Source organism: Seriola aureovittata, chromosome 12, assembly GCF_021018895.1.
Source record: "Seriola aureovittata isolate HTS-2021-v1 ecotype China chromosome 12, ASM2101889v1, whole genome shotgun sequence".
In the NCBI taxonomy this organism is placed as follows: domain Eukaryota; kingdom Metazoa; phylum Chordata; class Actinopteri; order Carangiformes; family Carangidae; genus Seriola; species Seriola aureovittata.
In genome coordinates this window covers 2,286,972-2,310,315 of record NC_079375.1, presented here as the reverse complement: position 1 = coordinate 2,310,315, position 23,344 = coordinate 2,286,972, and the positions used below count along the sequence as shown (strand labels likewise).

General features: G+C 41.6%; 1 protein-coding gene across 1 annotated transcript in view; it reads right to left on the bottom strand.

The window, feature by feature from the left end:
• Positions 1 to 23,344, bottom strand: part of tmeff1a (transmembrane protein with EGF-like and two follistatin-like domains 1a) — a 96,718-nt gene that overhangs the window by 9,124 nt on the left and 64,250 nt on the right. The window contains exons 5-7 of the mRNA XM_056391405.1: positions 13,709 to 13,805; positions 12,286 to 12,434; positions 649 to 708 (exon numbers count right to left, since the gene is read on the bottom strand). Coding sequence (XP_056247380.1) covers positions 649 to 708; positions 12,286 to 12,434; positions 13,709 to 13,805 — 306 coding nt within the window. The remainder of the gene's footprint in view (positions 1 to 648; positions 709 to 12,285; positions 12,435 to 13,708; positions 13,806 to 23,344) is intronic.

The following is a 23,344-nucleotide window of genomic DNA, read 5'->3' as shown; positions in this document are numbered from 1 at the left end:
GTTCTCATTGTTTACAATAATACACACACGGACTGTACCTTTACTGAGAGCTGCATACCTACCTTCATCGCCATGGTTACTATAATAATGCTCATGGCTTGGTTAGGTTTAGGAAAAGATGGTGATTTGGAAGTACTTCCTCAACATTAAACGTTGATGGATAACAGAAAAAACATAAACTGCTACTTTCACATGGGAATTAAACACCGCTCTCCTGTGTCCTATTGCTGTGTTTTGTTGACCTGTAATAATTACTAGGACCACTTGATGTCCTCCCAACAAAACCTTACTATGGGTCATAATAAGCTGCTGCACAGATGACCTGTGGGCTCATTTTAACTGACTTTGTAAGTGATTCCTTTAGTATAAGAGCAAGATAAGGAGAAAACTTTCAATACTAAAGTGAAAAACCTTAAAGAGAAAACTTAAGGGTGTTTTGTGCAACTGTCTTTATTCTAAGGAAACTTTAATTAGCTCGTACTGACGTTCAGTACAGCTCCTGTTCATAGTAGAGCTGCATCTCTCTTTATCGACACCTATGAGGATGCAGTCGTTCAATAACCTTTGTTTACAGTTGATGTAAAGAAATGATGGACAAAACCACAAAAATAAGACTCAAGTTGTAAAAAAAACGGGTAGCTTCCTTACCTAAGACATTTATTTTGAAGGGACTGCTGTCGTCCTTCTTCCCCAGTTTTTCTTTGTCGGCTGTGGAGGACACAGAGGGACAGTGTCAGTTACACACTTTACACTTCCTCCAAACAAAGTGAGTGAGAACAACTCGACTTTTCCAACAACACCGTGGAAAATCAACAGATTTCATCCAGGCGGCAGTCGTTTCTGCTGAGTCTGAAGCGCCGTCACCTGAACGTTTGACTTCCTGTCTGCTGTCTTTTCTAATCTGTGTGTTGAGTCTGTGTGCATGTGTGTGTGTGTGTGTGTGTGTGTGTGTGTGTTGTGTTTTGTGTGTTGTTCGCTCCTCAAAGCAGACTAAAGGATGTGTAGGATGTCAGAGGATGATTACTCGCTGTCTGGGTCTCGCTTTGTTTGTCAGAGTCGAGGTGGGGAAGGGTCAATCAGAGTCTCACTGTCCGTGTGTGTGTGTGTGTGTGTGTGTGTGTGTGTGTGTGTGTGTGAGAAGGTGGTGGGTGACGACAAACAAACAAACAAACAAACAAAGAAGCAGTGGGTTTGTTTGGTGCATTGTTGTTGTGGTTGTTTTTCTGTCGACAGGCTTCATGTCTTCGTGCTGTCTGCTGGAGGAGGAGCTGCTGGGAATGTTAACCAGCACACACACACACACACACACACACACACACACACACACACACACACACACCTGAAACACACAAAGAAACAAACACACACTCATCCATTTTTAATGCTCCCATCATGCCTTTGGAAATATTGACAAACTTGCTTTCTCCTTCTCTCTCTCTATTCCTCCCCCTCCATCCCTCCTTCCTCTCTCCTCCATCTCCATTTCTCCCTCTCCCAACTCATCCCTGTCACCATCCATCCCATCCTTCTCCTCTCCCCCTCTCTTCACCTCCTCTCCCCTCTTTCACTCCCTTGTCCTCCCTCTCTCTCATTCTCCGCTCTCTCTCCTCCTCCCTCCCTCCCTCCCTCTCTCTCTCTCTGACTCAAAAAACATGAAAGATGAAATATTTTGTGATGCCAAATCTGCAGAAAACAGAATGAAAACACAGATTACATAACAATCTGCTGAAGTAAGAAAAATGGAAACAGTCAATAACAGACAAAACCTGTCACTATGCGGCCAAAAGTATACAGACACATCTGTATAGTTGTTGTATAGATCATCCTATAAGAGGCTGAAATCTACAAATATTTGACATATTTTCATTATTTTTGCTTGAAAATTATTCAAATCAAGAACAAATCAAAATCTTTGTTGATTAGTCGATCAACTAAGCAGTTAATTGACCCACAATTTCTTTTTTTTTTTTTTTTACTTTTTTATTTATGAATATTTTCCACATTATGAAAATAAGTAGAGAAATAAAGATTCTGTCTCATTGGCTAAATAAACACATTTTTCCATCATTTTTCTCCCAGTTCTTTTTGGAGTCGTATGGAGTAAGTCATCAGTAGGACAGTAGGAAATTCTTCTGAAGCCATAATTTTTTAACTGCGTTTTTACTTGCTGCCAGCCTGATCTTCAAGTGATAGATATCATCTTTTCTTAGTCCAGACCCACAATTTCAACCCATTATTTATTTTGTTTGACCATTTATTGTATTCATATTTTGAAATGTTTTATTATCATTTCCTTGTCTTTTACCCATTTATGTAGTTTTATTTATTTACTGTATTTATTTGATTTGAAAAAATCTAATAAAAAAAAAAGAAAATAAAGGTGTGAAAAATGACCACAAGAAAAACCTTACAACTTTCCTGTTTCACAGTAAAACGATTGAATTTATTTGGTCCTTGAAATCAAACCTTGTGAATGTGGTGATTGGCCTGACGCCTCGAAGAGAAAGCAGATCAGGAGAGAGGGCAGGTGCTCCTCACCTCAGGGTGCTAGACGCCCCTCAAGCCCCCCCACCCACCTACCACCTCCTTGAGCCAATCAAACGCTTGGTCACCGGCCACCTTACAGCCATAACCACTGACAAGAAATCCATATATCCTGCTGGGTTTACCGTCTCCTGCCAACACCCAGAGAGAAAGAGACAGAGGGAGGGAGCTGAGCGTCTCCCATCAGACAACACATTGTGATTCAAGGTGAGTCTATCAACATAAATCAGATCTCAGAAGATGCTCTGAGGATGTACTGAGACTGGAGGAGCTCTGGGTGTTGGCACAGCCCCTGGAAAAAACATCAGACAGCAAACTGTGACTGCAAATGAGGTTTGTATCCAACACCCCAACACAGCCAGTGATGGATCAGAGGAGTTAACGTGACTTTTTATCTTCTCCCTTCAAAGCTGCTGTGGATATGAAGAATGAAACATATAAATCTGTCTGTGACATTGCTCATGCAGATACTTGGAAAGAAAAGCAATGATAATGATCAACAAAAATTTGGTAAACAGATCTGTTTACAGAAACTGTACTGTTCAGGATTTAGAGGTTTGGTCCGACCCCAAGTCAAACACTGCAACAACAACCAGGTTTCTTCAGTGCAGCCGTTAGGCACTTTTATGTAGAGTGCAACTTTTAAAGCACTTCATCTGCATGTGATTAAACTAGAATGGCACTCAGCAGAACACATACCTCTGGCAAGGCCAAACAATCCTACACAGGTCTGTCAGATCCAGTCACAGATCTCAACACCATAAATATGTCCGATTTTTTTACATCAACATAAATTGAAAATGAAAGTGCTCTATCCTGCAATGTTATGGAAAGTGATAAAAATTCCTGGATCTGCTGCTTTAACTGGGCCAGCACCAAAATGAAATGGGTTTGTCACTGGCCCAGGACTATCCCTCCACCAAGTGTGGCGCAAATCAGTTCAGTACTTCATGTGTAATCCTGCTGACACCAATCGACCAAAAGACCGACCGACCGACAAATGGTCAGCAAACATCTGTGAAAACAAAACCTCCTTGGTGGAAGTAATAACATTTTGGGTAATACAGTAATAATACTGATTTTTTTCACCATTAAAGTGAGCTAGCTCTGGATTCTGACAGAGCTGTGGAGTCACTGTAAAACATGTCTGCAGTCACTCGTCTCCACACACTTCCTCTGCGTCAGGTTCAAATAGGAAGCAGATTAATGTCTTTTGGAATCAAAGCTCAGCTTCCATGGAAACAAACTGCACGCTTGGTTTGTGGGTTAATTGAAAACATTGGTGATTAGACACATTAATTTGTCTGACACGGTTTCAATAATGAGGCTGATTTATGGCAGAGATGAAACGGTCACAGTTGTGCAGTCAGCAGTGTTCACCGAAGGTGAAACAACATCAATCCTGCATTTTACTACATCAGCAAGTTAATCTGGAATAATGACCTCCGTCTACAGCACAGCACCAGAGGGGGGTGGGGGGGGGTGGGGTGAGGGGGATCTGGGATTCAGGGAAAACGGTTCAAGGGTTTTACACAAGACCAACAGCAGAGGGAAAACATCCTCAGGTGTCACAGGCATAAAGAATCTGAGAGAAGTGTTTAAAATGTTCAATCTATCATTTTTCCACATTTAGATCAACTGAAGAAGGAAAGGAAGGACTGAAATTAATATGAAGGAAGGAAGGAATTAAGGAAGGAAGGAAGGAGGTTCTATATTAATACTGTGAAAGTATCAAAGCCTCAGTCCAGAGAGAAATGCACACAGCCTGTATTCAGAAACTGAGCCTTAAAACCAGCCGTCAGGACTTCTGGAACTTTGTGATGTCACAACAAAGCAGGCACTGCTCTTAGCTAAGGGGGAAGCCTCGCCCACGTGGACCCACATTCCAACCTTGCAGGATTTGGCTTCTCTGAGTGTTTACCTGAAATCTGCTATATTTCTATTGGATTACTCAGAAAACAGTCAGCCAATCAGAATAGAGGCTCAGAGCCTCCTCTCTTCTGATTGGCTCACTGACCTGTTGTTTCTAGAGCTCCAGGGGGAAGCCTGAGAGAGGAGATGTAAAACTACATTGAGATGGTTTTTGGTTCTTAAACCACAAATATATCTTCTTATGGATCAACATTTACAACGTAAATGTGGGCTGATGAAATGTTATTGAGGCATAGTGTCGCTGAATATCTGAATATCTGCTGCATGTTTTTAGCTTTTTAGTTCATGCACATCTGCATCATATAAAGCCCTGTAGCTCCTGTTTGCACCAAGCAGACAGAAATCAGAAGGGGGAAGGGTGGGGGGTGGGGGGTGGGGGAATATTACTGCAACCTTCAAAAACCTGCTGAGAGCAAATCCAAAGCATGTTTCATGTGTGTTAAAAAGTGAAGTATTTCCCTCTGAGATGTGGTGGAGGAGAAGTCAAACCTGCACTGACTTCATTTTGTAAAGTGAATCAGAGAAACCGTCTCACTTTCATCTGAGGATCAGTGAGTGTTTGAGTCTGAACTGAAGAACCACTGAGAGTCTCTGAGGCTCTATAAAATGCTTTTCATTTACAGGGCAGTTTATTGGTGAGGACTGGGCCTCTTTCATAATTCACCCAGGTTATGGCAGCCCATTTCTGAAGCTCAACAAGGCGGGATGAAGGGATTTTCCAATTTGGATTCAATAAAACGACGATAGTGGCATCAGCAGGTAGATTTATGTGTGGTCTCACACACACTCCAATCGCGGTCTAAGATCGACACTGTGAGGGGCTGAAGCTAAATCCACAGAAATCTGTGTTTACAGAATATCATCAAAGTCACAAAAAAAAATACAAAAATAAAGACAGGCTGTCTCAATCAATGAAATACAAAAACTGACAAAATGAAAAGGAACTGTTGGAAAAAAATATTAAAAAACTAGAATCACCTCCTTGTGGTTGTATCCCTTGTAGCGGACACTGGTGGACGCCAGTGACCGGACACAAGATTTATGGTAAGGACACTGGGGTGCTCTGGATTATATGGAGAGCCTCCCATGTCCACTTTCCCATCATCAAACTATCACCTGGACAGAAAACAGGGACGAAATGAGTTCCTCTCACCAATAAACTAGCTTTTAAGATATCATCGGAATTTATGGCTAGTTCATGGAACTCATCCCGAATCAACACTCCTGCAACAAATGGGAGACAATCACAACACTCCCCACAGACTGACACTGAGTTCATGTTGCATCTATTACATTCACATGGGACTGATAGGTGGGTGCCACCTCTTATCAAGCATCATGAAAAGGAACATTTAGCCCTATTAAGGTGCTAAACCATCAGGATTCACACTCTTGACTCATTTTTCTCTCACAAGAGAAAACAATACTATCACCTTTAACACCCTTTCATACCCAAAAGGGGGTCTCATGAGGGACCACAGGCCCCTGCCATAAACCACCCTACATTCCAAGCTGGGCTGATAACCATTATTCTACATTTGTAAAGTATGATTAAAATGTCATTGAACTGAATGTCCCATCACCAGGTAATTCATGCATTATTACTCTGGAAAGATTTCCATAAAGTATGGTCCAAAATTCATTTCTGTAGCCCAAAAGGAGGCTGAGATATGTTTTATCAGTTCTAAGGTAAATATCCACCATGTTACAATACTGTCATCTAAGGACCACTCTGGACCCCTTTTTCCTCTAGGGAATTAACTGATAGACAACCTAATACATCACTTTAATATCACTATTTGATATTGTAGCTTTAGCCATTTATTTGTATGATTACGAATTGTTATCTTTCCGTTAGTCAATGTATTCTATGTGTACTATTATCCAAGATGATATTATTAGTTTAATCGTATATTCCAAACCGTAGCTAGGTAGTTTGTATATGCCGTTGCCAAAATGAATGGGCCATGGTGGGAGTAGAATACGCAACACTTGCGCGTAAAACCAAAATAAACAGAACAACTTAAGATTTTATTTCTCTCTTTCTTTATTGAAATGAAGAAAGAGAAGAAAAACCTAAGGGGTGGTGACAACAATATGTGGATGACTACAATACTAACAATTTGTGTGAAATTTAGTCATAATAGATAAATAAATAGATACTTTATTTATCCCCTAGGGGAAATTCATGTGTCCAGTAGCTCATTAGTAACAATAATAATAATAGTTGTCAATAAAAATGAAATAAAACAATTAAATGAGTCCACTTCCTATGGCTGAGGTGTTGTATAGCCTGATGGCAGTAGGAACAAAGGATCTCCTGAACCTCTCTGTTCTGCAGCCCAGTGAGATGAGTGTTGCTGGAGCTGTGGCTGCTTCTCTGTCCTGCCAGAATGTTGTGGAGAGGGTAGTTGGTATTGTCCAAGATGGCCTCCATCTTACATTGCATGCATCTCTCCACAACAGTCCTGAGTGAGTCCAGACTCCTGCCAAGCAAAAAAACCCAGCCTTTTTTACCCGCTTGTCCAGTCTCTTTGTGTTCATGTTGGACATGCTGCTTCCCCAGCAGACTTCAGCATTAAAGAGTACACTGGCCCCCACTGATTGATAAAACATGTGCAGCATTTCACTGCAGACGTCAAAGGACCTGAGCTTCCTGAGGAAAAAGAGCCAGCTCTGCCCCTTCAGATAGATGGCAACCGTATTCAGGGACCAGTTCAAATTACTGTCCAGGGTCACACCTAGGTATTTACCTAAGTGTGCACAACCTCAATGTCTTTCCCTTGAATGTTGACTGGCTGAAGGGTGGGCTTAGACCTCTGAAAGTCCATAACCATCTCCTTGGTCTTGGAGGTGTTCAGAAGGAGGCAGTTCTTGTCGCTCCATTCACAGTGTCAGGTTGTGGAGGAGATGCCGTAGGAGAAGCTGCAGCTGAAGCAGTGGGAGAGAGAACAGGTGTCAAAGCTGTTGTAGAACAGGCTGAACTCATTGGCCTTGTCCACATCACCTGATGTTGCCTGGCTGTTCTTCTCTTTACAGCCAGTGATGGTCCTCATCCCCTTCCACAACTCTGGTGTTGTTGTGCTGCAGCTTCCTCTCTACGTTCTTTTTGTAGTCCTCCTTCGCCTGCTTTAATCTCCTCTTCAGCTCATGTTGCTCACACCTGAGCTTCTCCCTGTCTCCATCCCTGAAGGCCTCCTTTTTCTGGTTGAGGAGGGTCTTGATGTTACTAGTGATCCCGGGTTTGTTGTATGGAAAGCAGTGTATAGTTCTTGCTGGTATTACAGTGTCCATACAGAAGTGAATGTTGTCCGTGGTACATTCAACAACTCTATCAAGGTCAGGGTCCTTGCTGTTATCATTTTCCTGTGACTCCAACAGGACATTCCAATGTGTGCACTCAAAACAGTCTTTTAGAGACTCACTGGCCTCCGGGGTCCAGTTCCTGAATGAGTGGGTGGTTGCAACCTGCCTCAGTACACAGGGCTTGTAGGAAGGCTAAAGAGAAACCAGATTATGCTCTGATCTGCCATGTGGTGGTAGAGCTGCCAACTGAACTGCCAGGAGTTCAATATCCCAACAGCAGATCTTCTCCTTCACAGTGACGTGACAGGGGCTGCACCATCTATTGTTCACAAGCAGAACCAGTCCTCCATCTTTATTCTTCCTTCTTGCTCTGGCGTCTCTGTCCGCTCGTACTGCAGTGAAGCCGGGAAAATCCACACAACGGTCGGTCGAGAGTGTTGTCGTTTAACCAGGTCACCGTGAAACATATGAGACTGCACTTACGATATGCTCGCTGGTTCTTCACAAGTGCCTCCAGTTCATCACACTTGTTAGCCAGGGAGTTGACATTTCCCATGAGGGAGGTGGTAGAAAAGGCTTATGTCTCCATCTCCTAGCCTTTAGCTTAGCCCCGGCTCTGCATCCACGGTATGGCTTCTTCAGCTCAGCCAGTATGGGATGTTTAACTGAATATCTGGTAAACTTTAAAGCCAGGAGTTTTTCCTTTTTTGTACATTATTTTCTCCATCATCAGACGAAACAATGACGTAGAATAAGAAGTGTCCTTCGGCAAAAAATACACTAATATATTGAAGAAAAAACTATGCTATGAGCTACGAGGACTTGCTGCTACTTGTTGCCAGCACATCATTCAAATTGCTGTGTGAAGTCTTGACGTCACACTGATCTTTGGCCTTTGACCACCAAAACCTAATCACCTTATCCTTGAGTCCAAGTGAATGTTTGTGCCAAATTGAAACTAGTTCTGTCAAGGCGTTACTGAGATATCGTTTCCACAAGAATGGGACAAGATGGACCTAGGTAGGTATGGACAACACAAAAACAACATGGTTCCAGCTCTGACTGTCGCCAGCACAGAGGAATTGAAAAAACTGAGGAGAAAGATGACCAAAATGCCGCTCTTATGTGACACTGAATGACTGTTCAGCATGTAACACACACCCCCGTTCTCATGACCACATTCCTCTAAGCAGGACGGACCTTACTAAAAAAAACTCTGTGAATACAGTCCGCTGGTGTTAGAGCCTCACACCGCGCTTCCGGTGGCGGTGAAATCCTCCACCTCTCCCCTCTCGCTCGCATGTCAGTGAACAGTGTAATCACAGAGAGCTGCACAGACACACCGCCATGATGGAAGTAGGTCAGACACAAACACTCTAAAGGAGAAGTCTGGTGATGTTTTGTATTTTCTGTTATTGTCAGTAAATCCCACAGCGCACAGTCAAACCGGCACTGAACTGATTCCACTGTTGTTCAAAGCCTGATGTTCCTCCGGGCCACAGAGCTCCAGTGTTGTCCAAGAACACATCAGTGAGCCACACTGCTCCTTCATCTCCATGAACACACGCTTGTGTTTGTTTTTGACTCAGCCCCACACAAACACATGGTCTGATCCCCGGTGGCTCCATCTCACAACTCTTAAAGGATCTGCTGCTCAAGTCTAAGTGCCAGATCCCACAGGGACCTCAGAGGTCTCACAGGGTCTTTGTAGAGTTTAAAGATTTACAGTAAGTAACAGAAATAATCATCAGTTGCAGCCATGTTCAAATTCTTGTTTTTTTTCATGGGAAAAATTTGGAAAAAAGTGAAAAACAACCAAGTACAATAAAGTATATTGAGAGGGGTGTCTACATACTTCTGACCATGTAGTGCATGTGGGTGCTCAGCTTATTCAGGTTTATTTAAAGGTCCATATAGTACAAAAGTAGATGTCCATGTGTTGTTTGATGATAAAGCAAGTCTAGGTTCTATATTAATACTGTGAATGTATCAAAGCCTCAGTCCACAGCAACTTCCTACTGTTGCAGCTCAACTGTCCACTATGGGAGACAGACCAGTTTGTTGTACCCTGTGATACGTTACAGTTACCAGGTAATTATACGTTTTTGTTATATTTGACACCGTCATTTCATTTATATTCAATTATATTATAAGTAATTGTATGGATTATGAGCACATGTGTGAAAGATACCTGCTAATTTGACAGATTTTTTTCAGTTTATTCATAGACATGTCAGCACAAACTCTTGTTAACCTCTATCCTCTGTATATTGATGAAACCATGACGCTGTCTGTGGTGCTGAACTAACAGATTTATACAAACCTCCTTCTTTAATATTAAATTGCCTCTAAAGCAAATATCAAGAGCTCTCAGGTCATTTTAAGAGACATATTGCAGCAATGTATTGCAGTGACTTCATTTTACTGAAGTCGCCGTTGTTAAGTTAAATGTTAAATGTGATCTAAATGTGGCAACGTGTTGGAATGTATATGGGCGTTAAAGCCTTCACGTCAACTGTCGTTGGCTCCTTTCCGAGTAAAACCTCTAAGAGACTGCTGAGCAGCTTCAGAAATACTCAAACCAGCTGTCTAACACCAACAACTATACCATATTTTTATGCCTCCGCGCCGGCGACAGCCACAGCCGAAGGTATATTGTTTTCGGGCTGTCTGTCTGTCTGTCCATCCCATTCTCGTGGACACAATATCTCAGAAATGTCTTGACTGAACTTTTTGATTACTTTTTGACAGACTCAAGGATGAACTGATTCGATTTTGGGGGTCAAAGGTCAAAGGTCATGGGTGTGGTGACCTCACAAAACACAGCTTTGGCCTTGTGGACACATATCTTAGTAACACCTTGAGGGAATTTCTTCAAATGTGGTCAAAATGTTCATCTAGACCAAGGTCAAACCGATTAGAATTTGGTGGCTAAAGTTCAAAGTTCAAAGGTCAAGGTCTTGGTTCTCTTACAAATGGTAGTTTACTTGGTCTCGTACTTGGACTCAAGCACGAACTGATTAGACTTTGGTGGTCTAAGGTTATAGGTCCCGGTGACTTCAGAAAACACTTTTTAGCCCTAACTCAAGACTTCAAACAGCAATTATGACAAAATTTCACAGGTTCATGTTGTATATGACTCTGGATAAACAGGGATGTAACCTGAAACTAGTCTGAGTGGAGGATGGAAACAGCCGCTAGGAGGTGATTCTAGATATTTACATTAACCGAAGCTGCTGACCTGTATCTGCAGGACTGTGTACACTGCTGCCCAATGATTGGATGATTGCATGAATAAGCTGGTGTTCAAAAATGTGATATAAAAGCAAGTAAAATAATGTAACCCTAAGACATTATTGTGGGACAGTGCATCTGAATGAAACTTAATTCCTATGCCAAGTTAGTTTTCACAGAGGAGCAATAGAAAACAGCCTAACAGGAAACATCACACACTGGGACATCATGGGACAGGACAGTGATTAAAACCACCCAGAACATCATCAGTACCCGTCTACTGAGCATCAGTGATAGCAGTGAGATGAGGTGCTGAACAAAGCCCAGAGGATACCTAAAGACAGTATCTGCTGCCATGCCACCAGACTCTGGATCCGTTTGTTTCCTGAGGAAAAGAGAATTCATCCTTCACACTCCATCACAAAATATCACAAACAGTTTTACTTTTATGATCATCTATTCATTCAGTTAAATAACTTTTGTTTTTTGTGAGTAGCATGAAGGAACTACATCTGTTCCTGTTCCTTATACAATCCTGCAATGCATAATGAAAATTGAATTGAATCCTGACTTCATCATTCTGCTGGTTTTCCTTCATATTTTCATCCTTTCATCAGTTTGACGACAACCAGTCCTCCAACCTGATCAACCTTCAACCCTCTGATACGACCCATATCAGTGTCTCCTGAAATAGCACCGCTACAGCGACAGGCATACCAAACCTTGGTCGTCAAGGTTACAATAATAAACACGTCGACTGTACCCAGAGCAGTGTACCTACCTTTGTTAATATAATAACAATCATGGCTTGGTTAGGTTTAGGAAAAGATTGTGATTTGAGTTACAATAAGTTCTTTCTCAACATTAGACAATCCCTGTTGTCATGGTTACAATATAAACTGCTACTTTCACATGGGAATGGAACAGCGCTCTCCTGTGTCATATTCATCCATCCACCACAACCTCCTCCTGACGTGGACTTTGTCTCTCTTTATACTACGTCACCGCACTTTTTCCCTTTGCTCCTGTCATCATTACTACCACCACTAGATGTCGCCTAGCAACAAAACCTAACTATGGGTCATAATAACCTGTTGCGGGCTTGTTTTTTTACAGGAGGACAGTCTCACATATTCTGGTAAATCAACATGTGGAGAAATCCAGAGCTGGACACACCTGCAGCTGATGGTCAGTGAGCTGAGAGGAGACAACAGCATCATTCTGTGATTTAGAATGATGAGATTAGTTTGCCCAGAGCAGCTTTCTTACCGGGGCACCTGCCCAGGTGTTTGACGTCGATCTGCTCCTGCTTCATGCATGACGCCTCTCTGACCAGACAGGGGTTGTTGTAGGAGTTTCCATCAGTGGCACACACTGGGTTTTCATTGTGACCGCTGCAGTCGATGTTACATATGCACCTGAGGGGAGGAGCCAGAGAATAAATGTTCTGTCCTCAGTCTGGAGCCTGAACATGTTTTGTCACATCAGCACTAAATCATGAGCTGAGGCACTCCTAAATGAAGACACAGCTCATTAATTTCCCACAGTCTGGCTGTCTGCAGATAAAAAGAACTACTTTTTAATACCTCAGAGGACATGCAGATACAGTCCAGAGCAGGTTTCACATTTTCAAATTAATTGAAAATGAAAAGATTTCATTCTTACAGACTGAAAATAATCTTTCCAAACATGAAAATTAAAAAGAACCCGAACCCTTTTCCCCAACACTGCTCTTATAGCTTTGTTTCCAGATGCTGCAGACAGCTGTTTTGTAACCAGCTGATGAAAACGTAGCTGATGAAGAGTTTCAGTCATATTTAGTCATCTTTTATTATGAAATACAGTAATCTAGTAAAGATTCTTTAGGTTTATAGGTTCTAGTAAAGAACCTCAAAACCAAGGGTTAGGGTTAAAGGCTGCGTACTGTATTGAATCAATACATGTCATGTCTTCAAAGTACTGTGAATAATGTAATGTCAAGTAAAACCAAACAGTTATATTCTACAAGTGGATTAGAGAAGTTTATCAATGAGCAGTAACTGACGAGCGACGAGAGTACATGTCATTAAAGCTCGATCCAAACTTCTGTTCAATTCACAATTGTGACTTTTGAAATTAAAAGCTTTGTATAACGAGTGTGTCCCAGCAGGTTCATCACTTTTTTCTTTTCCAGTTCTTTTTTACCTTAATTCTGAGAGAGAGAGCGAGAGAGAGAGAGAGAGAGAGAGAGAGAGAGAGGATGATATGGTGCAAAGGGCCACAGGTTGGACTCAAATCCAGGCCACTGCGCTTTTATTATTTACTATAATTTACAGCACATTTGTTTATTTGCATGTGTTGTGATTGTTTTGCAGCTCATGTGTTGTCAAATTGATGAAGATGTTTTCTGATTTTGTCTACCTAGTGACAATGGATGTAATGAAGGAGAAGGGGCCTGTCACTGAGACCGCATGTACATCTCCCAGATTTCTGTGCTACACTGCTACTGATGGCCAAGTTGATCTCAACTTATCACGCTGAAAATGTTTCAGTGTGAGTGAAGCACACTGTGGTATGTGTGTGTTTTTTTTTTCCTGCAGCTGCTTCACAGTAAAGACACTGAAGGAATAACAGTGTCATCTTTGGAGGGGCCTTCATTACTGGATTTACATCACTCCTTCACACTGAAGACTGTTGGAAGTCAAATACTCACCACACGTCCTCTGAGTCTTCATCACACTCTGCTCCATATTTACATGTGCTGCACTTGGTGAACTTCTTCCCGACGTCGGAGCCTGAACCCTCATCGTCTGTGGAAAAGAAACAAACACAGAGAGAAACTGCATCAACAAAGTGTGTCAGGTAATGTTTACAGGAAGCAAACTGTTCAGTGTGGGGCTGGTGATCCGTCTGTGTGTTCATTTTCCTTCACATGTTGAAGAGGACCAGAGGAAGTGCAGTGTTGACTGTTGAGTTCCTTAGATGAGCAGTGGTCGAGACCCTTACTCTCCATTTATTTTACACTGCACTTGCTGTTACCATGGTAACCATGTGTTCTTTTGAATTACGATGCAAGAACACTGGATTGCTTTGATGATGTCACAAACAACTCTTTGATACTTCCTACCCTTGTAGCCCAACCAACAGGAAGCGTCAAGATAGGATGTACGTCATCACATCACACCGTTGCCGTCCCCTCAACTGTTGCTGCTTGAAGTTCCTATTATAATCACTAGTGCAGTGCCCGTGACATCAGAGTTCTCTATGACATCATCAAAGACACATGACACAGATGAAAGGCATGAATAATGATGTCATGTAACCTGTCTCATGTAACCACCTGGCTCATCCAAGTAATGATGGGCGAAGTGGAGCATGTAAAGGACGGCATCATCCACTCCAATATGTTCTTTGTAGGTGGTGTAGGGGGTCTAGTGCATGTTCAACCTGTGGCCTCAGAAGGTGGAGAAGCAGCCGCTCCAGGGTCTTCATGATGTGTGATGTGAGGGCCACTGGTCTGTAGTCATTTATCTCAGCCGGTTGTCCTACTTTAGGTACCGGAAGAAGACATGATGTTTTCAACAGGACCGGGACCCTCCCTGTTTGTAGACTTAAGTTGAAGATCCTCTGGAGACGCTCAGCCAGCTGGGCTGCACAGTCAGACCAGGGTGTCTGATGGGAAAGCTCTTTATACGTCAGAATTTCATAATTATGTTAACATGATGATACATGAACACAGATGAAAGGCATAAATAATGATGCCACATAGACTGTGATGTCATTAGTGATGTCACAGAGTGAGTTTGTAAATAGAACCCATTTCTCCCATCAGACTAGTTCTTTGTAACAATGCCACGCAGACGCAGACAGACTTCTCGCCCCGTTCGTAGGCGACGGAGAGTCAGGAGGCCCTCCGCCGTCCGAAGACGCAGGAGAGTTGTCCGACGCAGACGCTAGGCCATCTCACTAAACATGTAGTTCAGGCATCAAACAACAACTCACTGAGTTATTTCAAGGATCAGAGCAGCAACTGCATTTTCATTCTTTTTTCTTGTTCAAGCTTTGACAGAAACCACGTCAACCCTGACCATTACTGAAACTAGTGCTCTAATACTGGAGCATCTCTGTCTCTCTCTCTCTCTCTGTCTTTATTTCTATTTTAAGAGCTGCAGATCTGATTCACCTCAAACTTTGAATGTGTGATGTTAGGACCAGAAGAAGTGCAGTGTTGACTGTGTATTTTGGATGAGTGCTCTTTGAGACCCTAATCATCCATTTACTTTAAACTTAACTTGCTGTTACCATGTTAACCACATGTTCTTTTGAATTGAGATGCAACAAGAATGGATTCCTTTGATGATGTTACCAAAGAACTCTGATGTCATAGGAACTGGTTCAGATTCCTTTGATGATGTCACAGAGAACTCTGATGAATGAATTATCCATGTACATGGTGACACCATACTGCTATGGTCATTCACATGGGACAAAATGGGAGAGATTCAAATGTTCTGTAGTATACACTTGCCAGGTACTTGCAGGATTCATTTTGCTGTCTGGTGCTTAAAAGTAAAAAAGTGCCTGAAAATCAAGCAAATGGTGATGTTAGACATCAGCCATTGTGTTGTTCAGGAGGGTTGAACAACATTTTAAACATGTAGTGCTGTATTGTCAACGTGCCCTTTTTACCATCACTCAGGCAATGTAATCGCGCAGCATGGACATGAAGGTTTTCCATTTGTAAACGTGAATCTTTCCCATTTCTGCATCATCCCATGTGAAGACCATGACAAAATGATCTCACGATGAGACTGAGAGATGCATGCAATGTAAGATGGAGGCCATCTTGGACAATACCAACTATCCTCCCCACAAAATTCTGGCAGGACAGAGAAGCAGTTACAGCTGCAGTAAACATCTCATCTCACTGCGCTGCAGAACAGAGAGGTTCAGGAGATCCTTTGTTCCCACTGCCATTAGGGAATACAACCTATACCTCAGCCAAAGAAAGTAGACTAATCTAATTATTATTGTTCATTTGTTATGAACTGTTTTTATCATTATTTTTATTATCAACAATGAACTAATGGACACATGAATTTCCCCTAGGGGATAAATAAAGTATGTATCTATACATCTATCTATCTATCAATACACACACACACACACACACACACACGCACGCACACACGCACCAACCTCACAACCAACTTATGTCACAGAGCTTCACAAACCTAATAACAGTATCTTGATGGGAATGCTCTTTATACGTCAGAATTTCATAATTATGTTAACATGATGATACATGAACACAGATGAAAGGCATAAATAATGATGTCACATAGACTGTGATGTCATTAGTGATGTCACAGAGTGAGTTTGTAAATAGAACCCATTTCTCCCATCAGACTAGTTCTTTGTAACAATGCCACGCAGACGCAGACAGACTTCTCGCCCCGTTCGTAGGCGACGGAGAGTCAGGAGGCCCTCCGCCGTCCGAAGACGCAGGAGAGTTGTCCGACGCAGACGCTAGGCCATCTCACTAAACATGTAGTTCAGGCATCAAACAACAACTCACTGAGTTATTTCAAGCATCAGAGCAGCAACTGCATTTTCATTCTTTTTTCTTGTTCAAGCTTTGACAGAAACCACGTCAACCCTGACCAGTACTGAAACTAGTGCTCAAATACTGGAGCATCTCTGTCTCTCTCTCTCTGTCTTTATTTCTATTTCATGAGCTGCAGATCTTATTCACCTCAAACTTTGAATGTGTGATGTTAGGACCAGAGGAAGTGCAGTGTTGACTGTGTATTTTGGATGAGTGCTTTTTGAGACCCTAATCATCCATTTACTTTAAACTTAACTTGCTGTTACCATGTTAACCACATGTTCTTTTGAATTGAGATGCAACAAGAGTGGATTCCTTTGATGATGTTACCAAAGAACTCTGATGTCATAGGCACTGGTTCAGATTCCTTTGATGATGTCACAGAGAACTCTGATGAATGAATTGTCCATGTACATGGTGACACCATACTGCTATGGTAATTCACATGGGACAAAATGGGAGAGATTCAAATGTTCTGTAGTATACACTTGCCAGGTACTTGCAGGATTCATTTTGCTGTCTGGTGCTTAAAAGTAAAAAAGTGCCTGAAAATCAAGCAAATGGTGATGTTAGACATCAGCCATTGTGTTGTTCAGGAGGGTTGAACAACATTTTAAACATGTAGTGCTGTATTGTCAACGTGCCCTTTTTACCATCACTCAGGCAACGTAATCATGCAGCGTGGTCCTGTGACATGAATGTTTTCCATTTGTAAACATGTGAATCTTTCCCATTTCTGCATCATCCCATGTGAAGACCATGACAGAATGATCTCACAAAGAGACTGAGAGATGCATGCAATGTAAGATGGAGGCCATCTTGGACAACACCAACTATCCTCCCTACAAAATTCTGGCAGGACAGAGAAGCAGCTACAGCTGCAGCAAACGTTTCATCTCACTGCGCTGCAGAACAGAGAGGTTCAGGAGATCCTTTGTTCCCACTGCCATTAGGGAATACAACCAATACCTCAGCAAAAGGAAGTTGACTAATCTAATTATTATTGTTCATTTGTTATTAATTGTTTTTATCATTATTTTTATTATCAAGAATGAACTAATAGAAACATGAATTTCCCCTAGGGAATAAACAAAGTATGTATCTATACATCTATCTATCTATCAATACACACACACACACACACACACACCCCAACCTCACAACCAACTTATGTCACAGGGCTTCACAAACCTAATAACAGTATCTTGATGGGAATGCTCTTTATACGTCAGAATTTCATAATTATATTAACATGATGCTACATGAACACAGATGAAAGGCATAAATAATGATGCCACATAGACTGTGATGTCATTAGTGATGTCACAGAGTGAGTTTGTAAATAGAACCCATTTCTCCCATCACACTAGTTCTTTGTAACAATGCCACGCAGACGCAGACAGACTTCTCGCCCCGTTCGTAGGCGACGGAGAGTCAGGAGGCCCTCCGCCGTCCGAAGACGCAGGAGAGTTGTCCGACGCAGACGCTAGGCCATCTCACTAAACATGTAGTTCAGGCATCAAACAACAACTCACTGAGTTATTTCAAGGATCAGAGCAGCAACTGCATTTTCATTCTTTTTTCTTAAGATTTGACAGAAACCACGTCAACCCGGACCAGTACTGAAACTAGTGCTCAAATACTGGAGCATCTCTGTCTCTCACTCTGTCTTATATTCTATTTCAAGAGCTGCAGATCTTATTCACTTCAAACTTTGAATGTGTGATGTTAGGACCAGAGGAAGTGCAGTGTTGACTGTGTATTTGGGATGAGTGTTTTTTGAGACCCTAATCATCCATTTACTTTAAACTTAACTTGCTGTTACCATGTTAACCACATGTTCTTTTGAATTGTGATAAAACAAGAGTGGATTCCTTTGATGATCTTACCAAAGAACTCTGATGTCACAGGCACTGGTTCAGATTCCTTTGATGATGTCACAGGGAACTCTGATTAATAAATTGTCCATGTACATGGTGACACCATACTGCTATGGCCATTCACATGGGACAAAATGGGAGAGATTCAAATGTTCTGTAGTATACACTTGCCAGGTACTTGCAGGATTCATTTTGCTGTCTGGTGCTTAAAAGTAAAAAAGTGCCTGAAAATCAAGCAAATGATGATGTTAGACATCAGCCATTATGTTGTTCAGGAGGGTTGAACAACATTTTAAACATGTAGTGCTGTATTGTCAACGTGCCTTTTTACCCTCACTCAGGCAACGTAATCATGCAGCATGGTCCTGTGACATGAATGTTTTCCATTTCTTTCCCATTTCTGCATCATCCCATGTGAAGACCGTGACAGAATGATCTCACAATGAGACTGAGAGATGCATGCAATGTAAGATGGAGGCCATCTTGGACAATACCAACTATCCTCCCAACAACATTCTGGCAGGACAGAGAAGCAGATACAGCTGCAGCAAACATCTCATCTCACTGCGCTGCAGAACAGAGAGGTTCAGGAGATCCTTTGTTCCCACTGCCATTAGGGAATACAACCAATACCTCGGCCAAAGGTAGTAGACTAATCTAATTATTATTGTTCATTTGTTATTAAATGTTTTTATCATTATTTTTATTATCAACAATGAGCTAATGGACACATGAATTTCCCCTAGGGGATAAATAAAGTATGTATCTATACATCTACAGTGGCAAGAAAAAGTATGTGAACCTTTTGGAATGTCATGGTTTTCTGAATAAATTTGTCACAAAATCTGATCTGATCTTCATCTAAGTCAAGGGTATTGACAAATATAATGTGTCTAAAATAATAACAAGAAAAAATCTGATCTTTCATGTCTTTATTGAACACACTCATTCAACATTCAAAATGGCAGTTGTAAAAGTAAGTTAACCCTTAGAATTAATAACTGGTTGACCCCCCCTTAGCAGCAATAACCTCAACCAGGCACTTCCTGTAGCTCTGGGTCAGAACTGCACATCGTTGAGGAGGAATTTTTGCCCATTCTTCCTGGCAGAACTGCTTAAGCTCTGCCATATTCTTTGGACGTCTCATGTGTATGGCTCTCTTCAAGTCAATCCATAGCATTTCTATTGGGTTGAGGTCTGGGCTCTGACTTGGCCACTCTAAAAGGCGGATTTTGTTTTTCTGGAACCATTCTGTTGTGGACTTGCTCCGGTGTTTTGGGTTGTTGTCCTGTTGCATCACCCACTTTCTAGAGAGTTTCAGCTGATGTACAGACATTCTCATATTATCCTGAAGAATTCTCTGATAAACTTGGGAATTCATCTTCCCCTCAATGATTGCAAGCTGGCCAGGCCCTGATGCAGCAAAGCAGGCCCAAATCATGAGGTTTCCTCCACCATACTTTACGGTTGGGATGATTTTTTCATGACGATATGCCGTGCCCTTTCTACGCCAGATGTAGTGCTGGGTGTTTTTTCCAAATAGTTCAAGCTTAGTTTCATCAGTCCACAAAACATTTTGCCAATACCGCTGTGGAGTGTCAATGTGCTCTTTTGCATACTTCAGGCGTGCAGCAATGTTCTTTTTAGTAAGCAGTGGCTTCCTTCGTGGTGTCCTACTGTAGATACCCTGCTGTGCAATGTTTTACGTATTGTAGACTCATGAACAGAGATGTTAGCCAGTTCCAATGATGCCTTCAAATCTTTGTCATTCGGGGTTGTTTGTTTACCTCATTGATGAGTCTTTGTTGTGCTCTTGGTGTCATTTTGACTGGACGTCCACTTCTTGGTAGAGTAGCAACAGTCCCAAAGTGTCTCCATTTGTAGATTGTTTGCCTAACTGTAGCCTGGTGAATTTCTAAAGTCTTTGAAATCACTTTGTAACCCTTGCCAGCTTTATGTAAATAAACAATTCCTGATCATAGATCCTCTGAAAGCACTTTTTGGCGAGGCATGGCTCACATAAACGTGTTCTTCTTTTGCAAAACAAACTGCAAAAGTTTGAGGGGTTTTTATCAGTTAAAGTAGCTTTAGTCCACACCCCCAAACTCATTGTCTTAACGAGACTCCAGGTATGCTAAAACCTGACACCAATTAGCTTTTTTGAGGTCATTAATTCAAGGGTTCACACACTTCTTCCACAAGCACTATGAGGATTTTTTGGTTATTCTCAATAAAGACACGAAATATCAATTTTTTTTTGTGGTATTATTTAAGACACATTATATTTGTCAATACCCTTGACTTAGATGAATATCAGATCACATTTTATGACAAATTTACTCAGAAAACCATGAAATTCCAAAATGTTCACATACTTTTTCTTGCCACTGTACTATCTATCAATACACACACGCACACACACCTCACAACCAACTTATGTCACAGAGCTTCACAAACCTAATAACAGTATCTTGATGGGAATGCGCATTATACATCAGAATTTCATAATTATGTTAACATGATGATACATGAACACAGATGAAAGGCATAAATAATGATGCCACATAGACTGTGATGTCATAAGTGATGTCACAGAGTGAGTTTGTAAATAGAACCCATTTCTCCCATCAGACTAGTTCTTTGTAACAATGCCACGCAGACGCAGACAGACTTCTCGCCCCGTTCGTAGGCGACGGAGAGTCAGGAGGCCCTCCGCCGTCCGAAGACGCAGGAGAGTTGTCCGACGCAGACGCTAGGCCATCTCACTAAACATGTAGTTCAGGCATCAAACAACAACTCACTGAGTTATTTCAAGGATCAGAGCAGCAACTGCATTTTCATTCTTTTTTCTTGTTCAAACATTGACAGAAACCACGTCAACCCGGACCAGTACTGAAACTAGTGCTCTAATACTGGAGCATCTCTGTCTCTCTCTCTCTCTGTCTTTATTTCTATTTCAAGAGCTGCAGATCTTATTCACCTCAAACTTTGAATGTGTGATGTTAGGACCAGAGGAAGTGCAGTGTTGACTGTGTATTTTGGATGAGTGCTCTTTGAGACCCTAATCATCCATTTACTTTAAACTTAACTTGCTGTTACCATGTTAACCACATGTTCTTTTGAATTGAGATGCAACAAGAATGGATTCCTTTGATGATGTTACCAAAGAACTCTGATGTCATAGGCACTGGTTCAGATTCCTTTGATGATGTCACAGAGAACTCTGATGAATAAATTGTCCACGTACATGGTGACACCATACTGCTATGGTCATTCACATGGGACAAAATGGGAGAGATTCAAATGTTCTGTAGTATACACTTGCCAGGTACTTGCAGGATTCATTTTGCTGTCTGGTACTTAAAAGTAAAAAAGTGCCTGAAAATCAAGCAAATGGTGATGTTAGACATCAGCCTCAGGAGGGTTGAACAACATTTTAAACATGTAGTGCTGTACTGTCAACGTGCCCTTTTTACCCTCACTCAAGCAACGTAATCATGCAGCATGGTCCTGTGACATGAATGTTTTCCATTTGTAAACATGTGAATCTTTCCCATTTCTGCATCATCCCATGTGAAGACCATGACAGAATGATCTCACAAAGAGACTGAGAGATGCATGCAATGTAAGATGGAGGCCATCTTGGACAATACCAACTATCCTCCCCACAACATTCTGGCAGGACAGAGAAGCAGCTACAGCTGCAGAAAACATTTCATCTAACTGCGCTGCAGAACAGACAGGTTCAGGAGATCCTTTGTTCCCACTGCCATTAGGGAATACAACCAATACCTCAGCCAAAGGAAGTAGACTAATCTAATTATTATTGTTCATTTGTTATTAACTGTTTTTATCATTATTTTTATTATCAACAATGAGCTAATGGACACATGAATTTCCCCTAGGGGATAAATAAAGTATGTATCTATACATCTATCTATCTATAGATACACACACAACACTCACACACACACACACACACACACACACACACACACACCAACCTCACAACCAACTTATGTCACAGAACTTCACAAACCTAATAACAGTATCTTGATGGGAATGTTCTTTATACGTCAGAATTTCATAATTATGTTAACATGATGATACATGAACACAGATGAAAGGCATAAATAATGATGCCACATAGACTGTGATGTCATTAGTGATGTCACAGAGTGAGTTTATAAATAGAACGCATTTCTTCCATCACACTAGTTCTTTGTAACAATGCCACGCAGACGCAGACAGACTTCTCGCCCCGTTCGTAGGCGACGGAGAGTCAGGAGGCCCTCCGCCGTCCGAAGACGCAGGAGAGTTGTCCGACGCAGACGCTAGGCCATCTCACTAAACATGTAGTTCAGGCATCAAACAACAACTCACTGAGTTATTTCAAGGATCAGAGCAGCAACTGCATTTTCATTCTTTTTTCTTAAGATTTGACAGAAACCACGTCAACCCGGACCAGTACTGAAACTAGTGCTCAAATACTGGAGCATCTCTGTCTCTCGCTCTGTCTTATATTCTATTTCAAGAGCTGCAGATCTTATTCACTTCAAACTTTGAATGTGTGATGTTAGGACCAGAGGAAGTGCAGTGTTGACTGTGTATTTTGGATGAGTGCTTTTTGAGAGCCTAATCATCCATTTACTTTAAACTTAACTTGCTGTTACCATGTTAACCACATGTTCTTTTGAATTGAGATGCAACAAGAGTGGATTCCTTTGATGATGTTACCAAAGAACTCTGATGTCATAGGCACTGGTTCAGATTCCTTTGATGATGTCACAGAGAACTCTGATGAATAAATTGTCCATGTACATGGTGACACCATACTGCTATGGCCATTCACATGGGACAA